The following is a 6,624-nucleotide window of genomic DNA, read 5'->3' on the forward strand; positions in this document are numbered from 1 at the left end:
ACAAGCCGTGCTTCGTTAAAGCCTATTTATTTTTGTTACAAGCCGTGTTTCGTTAAAGCCTATTTATTTTTGTTACAAGCCGTGTTTCGTTAAAGCCTATTTATTTTTGTTACACGCCGTGTTTCGTTAAAGCCTGTGTAAAGTTCATTTGTTTCAATGTACCGGTAGGCACCTGCGGCTTATAGACATGTGCGGCTTATTTATGTTCAAAATAATATATATTTTTTAATTCATAACAAAGCAAGTAGGGTGGTCGGTAGTTCACTTCGTTAACGGGCTGTAGGCTAGAATAGGTTTTAACGTTTCTTTTATTTCTACGAGTTTCATACTGATAACTCAGTTCTTTAGAATTTGGCGCACTATATTCAGGTGCGCTTAATAGTCCGGAATTTACGGTAGTTCAGCTATACAGAGTACATCTATACAGAGTACAGTTATACAGAGTACACCTATACAGTTATACAGAGTACATCTATACAGAGTACAGCTATACAGAGTACATCTATACAGAGTACAGTTATACAGAGTACAGCTATACAGAGTACATCTATACAGAGTACAGCTATACAGAGGACAGCTATACAGAGGACAGCTATACAGAGTACAGCTATACAGAGTACAGCTATACAGAGTACAGCTATACAGAGCACATCTATACAGATTACATCTATACAGAGGAGAGTGTTATTAACCCCTACTCTCCCTCCCCTCCCCAGGTGTGTCAGCTAGAGAGGTTCAGTGAGACCAGTGGTCTGGGCATCAGCATGGAGGCCAGGGCAGGACACCACTACCTGTGCTCCGTCTTACCTGAGGGTCCCGTGGGACAGAGCAGGAAGATACACACTGGAGACCAGATACTGGAGGTGAGACGGACTGGTTGACATCCATGCATTCATTTGTTTTAATTTGTTTTATTTCACCGTTATTTAACCAGGTAGGCTAGTTGAGAACAAGTTCTCATTTACAACTGCGACCTGGTCAAGATAAAGCATAGCAGTTTGACACATACAACAACACAGAGTTACACATGGAATAAAACAAACATACAGTCAATAATACAGTAGAAAAAGTCTATATACAGTGTGTGCAAATGAGGTAGGATAAGGGAGGTAAAGGCAATAAATAGGCCATGGTGGCGAAGTAATTACAATATAGCAATTAAAACACTGGAATGGTAGATGTACAGAAGATGATCAGTCATTGGTTCATTCATTGGTTTGTTCGTTCATTGGTGTGTTCATTCAGTAATTTATTTATTAATTTGTTCATTCATTTGATTTGTTTGTTCATTGGTGTGTTCATTCGTTCATTTATTTATTAATTTGTTCAATCATTGGTTTGTTTGTTCATTGGTGTGTTCATTCGTTTATGTATTTATTAATTTGTTCATTCATTTGGTTTGTTAATTAAATAATTTGTTCTTTAATTAACTGCTTTGTTCATTCATTCATTTGTTTATTCATTCATGTATTCATCCATCCACCCATCAAATGGAATATTGACCCTGTTATGCTATGATGTAGCTACATACAGTACATTCAACATGTTTGCTGACCAGACTAGCTTCTCTCTTCTCCCAGGCGAATGGTATCCCTCTGATAGGAGAGACTCACAGAGAGGTGATCAGCATTCTGAGAGAGCTGCCTCTGTGTGTTTGTATGGTGTGCTGCCGCATCGTACCCCCACAGCTACGGGACAGTGACCACGATGATGATGATGAAGATGTACAGCTCCCCCTCAAAGAGCTACTGGCTGAGTTCAATGGCAAGGTAGAGAGGGATGGGGAGGAGGGATGGAGGGGGAGATGGAGGGATGGGGTGATGGAGGGGGATGGAGGGATGGGGTGATGGAGGGATGGGGAACTGGAGGGCAGATGGAGTGGAGATGGAGAGATGGGCTTATGGAGGGATATGGAGATGGAGGGATATGAAAATGGAGGGATGGGGATATGGAGGGATATGGAGATGGAGGGATGGGGAGATGGAGGGATATGGAGATGGAGGGATATGGAGATGGAGGGATGGGGATATGGAGGGATATGGAGATGGAGGGATATGGAGATGGAGGGATATGGAGATGGGGGATATGGAAGGATATGGAGATGGAGGGATATGGAGATGGAAGGATATGGAGATGGAGGGATGGGGATATGGAGGGATATGGAGATGGAGGGATATGGAGATGGAGGGATATGGAAATAGAAGGATATGGAGATGGAGGGATGGGGATATGGAGGGATATGGAGATGGAGGGATATGGAGATGGAGGGATATGGAGATGGAGGCATATGGGAAATAGAAGGATATGGAGATGGAGGGATGGGGATATGGAGGGATATGGAGATGGAGGGATATGGAGATGGAGGGATGGGGAGATGGAGGGATATGGAGATGGAGGGGTGGGGATATGGAGGTGGAGGGATATGGAGATGGAGGGATATGGAGATGGAGGGATGGGGATATGGAGGGATATGGAGATGGAGGGATGGGGAGATGGAGGGATATGGAGATGGAGGGATGGGGATATGGAGGGATATGGAGATGGAGGGATGGGGATATGGAGGGATATGGAGATGGAGGGATGAGGATATGGAGGGATATTGAGATGGAGGGATGGGGAGATGGAGGGATGGGGATATGGAGGGATATGGAGATGGAGGGATATGGAGATGGAGGGATATGGAGATGGAGGGTTGGGGATATGGAGATGGAGGGATATGGAGATGGGGGATATGGAGATGGAGGGATATGGAGATGGAGGGATATGGAGATGGAGGGATGGGGATATGGAGGGATATGGAAATAGAAGGATATGGAGATGGAGGGATGGGGATATGGAGGGATATGGAGATGGAGGGATATGGAGATGGAGGGATGGGGAGATGGAGGGATGGGGATATGGAGATGGAGGGGTGGGGATATAGAGGGATATGGAGATGGAGGGATGGGGAGATGGAGGGATGGGGATATGGAGATGGAGGGGTGGGGATATGGAGGGATGGGGAGATGGAGGGATGGGGAGATGGAGGGATATGGAAATGGAGGGATGGGGATATGGAGATGGAGGGATATGAAGATGGAGGGATATGGAGATGGAGGGATATGGAGATGGAGGGATGGGGATATGGAGATGGAGGGATATGGAGATGGAGGGATGGGGATATGGAGATGGAGGGATATGGAGATGGAGGGATGGGGATATGGAGATGGAGGGGTGGGGAGATGGAGGGATGGGGAGATGGAGGGATATGGAGATGGAGGGATATGAAGATGGAGGGATGGGGAGATGGAGGGATATGGAGATGGAGGGGTGGGGATATGGAGGTGGAGGGATATGGAGATGGAGGGATGGGGAGATGGAGGGATATGGAGATGGAGGGGTGGGGATATGGAGGTGGAGGGATATGGAGATGGAGGGATATGGAGATGGAGGGATGGGGATATGGAGGGATATGGAGATGGAGGGATGGGGAGATGGAGGGATATGGAGATGGAGGGATGGGGATATGGAGGGATATGGAGATGGAGGGATGGGGATATGGAGGGATATGGAGATGGAGGGATGAGGATATGGAGGGATATTGAGATGGAGGGATGGGGAGATGGAGGGATGGGGATATGGAGGGATATGGAGATGGAGGGATATGGAGATGGAGGGATATGGAGATGGAGGGTTGGGGATATGGAGATGGAGGGATATGGAGATGGGGGGATATGGAGATGGAGGGATATGGAGATGGAGGGATATGGAGATGGAGGGATGGGGATATGGAGGGATATGGAAATAGAAGGATATGGAGATGGAGGGATGGGGATATGGAGGGATATGGAGATGGAGGGATATGGAGATGGAGGGATGGGGAGATGGAGGGATGGGGATATGGAGATGGAGGGGTGGGGATATAGAGGGATATGGAGATGGAGGGATGGGGAGATGGAGGGATGGGGATATGGAGATGGAGGGGTGGGGATATGGAGGGATGGGGAGATGGAGGGATGGGGAGATGGAGGGATATGGAAATGGAGGGATGGGGATATGGAGATGGAGGGATATGAAGATGGAGGGATATGGAGATGGAGGGATATGGAGATGGAGGGATGGGGATATGGAGATGGAGGGATATGGAGATGGAGGGATGGGGATATGGAGATGGAGGGATATGGAGATGGAGGGATGGGGATATGGAGATGGAGGGGTGGGGAGATGGAGGGATGGGGAGATGGAGGGATATGGAGATGGAGGGATATGAAGATGGAGGGATGGGGATATGGAGGGATATGGAGATGGAGGGATATGGAGATGGAGGGATATGGAGATGGAGGGATGTGGAGATGGAGGGATGGGGATATGGAGATGGAGGGGTGGGGAGATGGAGGGATGGGGAGATGGAGGGATATGGAGATGGAGGGATATGAAGATGGAGGGATGGGGATATGGAGGGATATGGAGATGGAGGGATATGGAGATGGAGGGATATGGAGATGGAGGGATGTGGAGATGGAGGGATGGGGATATGGAGGATATGGAGATGGAGGGATGGGGAGATGGAGGGATGGGGAGATGGTGTCAGACATATTGCTGGGGTCAATCCAATCCCTTTGAATCCATTAGGCGGAGTGATCAAGTGTACACTATTTCTGGGAGAAGGGTGGAAAGATAGTCGATGAGACTGCAGCCGGGTGTCATATGAGATGTGCCCTAATCTCTCTCTCTCCTCTCCCAGTCCCAGTATGACCAGCCCTGCTGTCTACTTCCTGGTTGTAACAACATGGATTGTGGGAGTCGTGGTTTTAATAAGCCTGTGTCTCCTCCTCTGGCCATGTGGGAGAGAGACAGTCAGGTGATAGAGCTGGTGAAGGGCGAAGAAGGCCTGGGATTCAGCATCCTAGACTACCAGGTAAGACTGTGGTGCATCTCAATGGTCTAACGTAGCTTCCTATTCTCCTCTCTTTCAACTGGTTTGGGCCACTAGTAATGTAGACCAGGAGACAAGGACAGGATGGTGGGCCAAAGAGTGGATCCTTAGGAAAGACAATAAAAAAAAGATGAACTGGGGAGTCAAAACAATTGTAGTCTCTTCTTTCTATTGGATTTCCCTTTGGGAGGACATGACCTGTGAACTGCTGTTCACGTGTTTCTTATGTTGTCCCTCTCCAGGACCCAGAGGATGACTCTAAGACTGTTCTGGTAATCCGCTCCCTGGTCCCCGGTGGCGTGGCCGACTCAGATGGACGCCTGCTGCCAGGTGACCGGCTCATGTCCGTCAACGACGTGGACCTGGTCAGATCAACGCTGGAGCGCGCCGTGCATGTGCTCAAAACCACCGGCTACGGGGGCGTGCGCATCGGTGTCGCCAAGCCGCTGCCGGTACGACAGTAACCCAAAACACTCTAACACTGTTTACTGGAGCGACAACAGGGGTGGCCCACCCTCCTCCTGTATACTAGGGGTGGCCCACCCTCCTCCTGTATACTAGGGGTGGCCCACCCCACCCTCCTCCTGTATACTAGGGGTGCCACCCTCCTCCTGTAAACTAGGCGTGGCCCACCCTCCTCCTGTATACTAGGGGTGGCCCACCCTCCTCCTGTATACTAGGGGTGGCCCACCCCACCCTCCTCCTGTTTACTGGAGCTACAACAGGGATCCACCCCCCTCCTGTTTACTGGAACAGGGGTGGCCCACCCTCCTCCTGGATAGCTACATTTTACATTTACATTTAAGTCATTTAGCAGACACCATCATAAAACAACGAGAGTCATTTATTTCTGACTACAGTGGGCTTTTTAAGAAAGAGAATAGCCAAACACCAAATTTTGCCATCAGTCACGCAGTCAAATTTGTAGTAGTTTGAAACTTTTGTCTAAGACAATACTAGTACTGCTCTTCTACCACCTACCACCATAACACAGTCAATTCATGTAGTTACCACCATAACACAGTCAATACATGTAGTTACCACCATAACACAGTCAATACATGTAGTTACCACCATAACACAGTCAATACATGTAGTTACCACCATAACACAGTCAATACATGTAGTTACCACCATAACACAGTCAATACATGTAGTTACCACCATAACACAGTCAATACATGTAGTTACCACCATAACACAGCCAATACATTTAGTTACCACCATAACACAGTCAATACATGTAGTTTATATCTACCACCATAACACAGTCAATACAGGTAGTTACCACCATATCACAGTCAATACATGTAGTTTATATCTACCACCATAACACAGTCAATACAGGTAGTTACCACCATATCACAGTCAATACATGTAGTTTATATCTACCACTATAACACAGTCAATACATGTAGTTTACCACCATAACACAGTCAATACATGTAGTTACCACCATAACACAGTCAATACAGTTACCACCATAACACAGTCAATACATGTAGTTTACCACCATAACACAGTCAATACATGTAGTTACCACCATATCACAGTCAATACATGTAGTTTATATCTACCACCATAACACAGTCAATACAGGTAGTTACCACCATATCACAGTCAATACATGTAGTTTACCACCATAACACAGTCAATACATGTAGTTACCACCATAACACAGTCAATACATGTAGTTACCACCATAACAC

The 6,624-nt window shown here is 47.3% G+C and overlaps 1 protein-coding gene across 1 annotated transcript in view; it reads left to right on the forward strand.

The window, feature by feature from the left end:
• The window catches only part of LOC123734140 (multiple PDZ domain protein), a gene marked incomplete at its 3' end in the record, with an annotated part of 15,635 nt that extends 10,268 nt beyond the window's left edge, over positions 1-5,367 (forward strand). Inside the window, exons 8-11 of the mRNA XM_045712883.1 lie at positions 717-863; positions 1,581-1,769; positions 4,724-4,897; positions 5,158-5,367. Coding sequence (XP_045568839.1) covers positions 717-863; positions 1,581-1,769; positions 4,724-4,897; positions 5,158-5,367 — 720 coding nt within the window. The remainder of the gene's footprint in view (positions 1-716; positions 864-1,580; positions 1,770-4,723; positions 4,898-5,157) is intronic.
• Between the last annotated feature and the right edge of the window lie 1,257 nt (positions 5,368-6,624).

This window comes from Salmo salar, unplaced genomic scaffold (genome assembly GCF_905237065.1).
Source record: "Salmo salar unplaced genomic scaffold, Ssal_v3.1, whole genome shotgun sequence".
Lineage (NCBI taxonomy): Eukaryota > Metazoa > Chordata > Actinopteri > Salmoniformes > Salmonidae > Salmo > Salmo salar.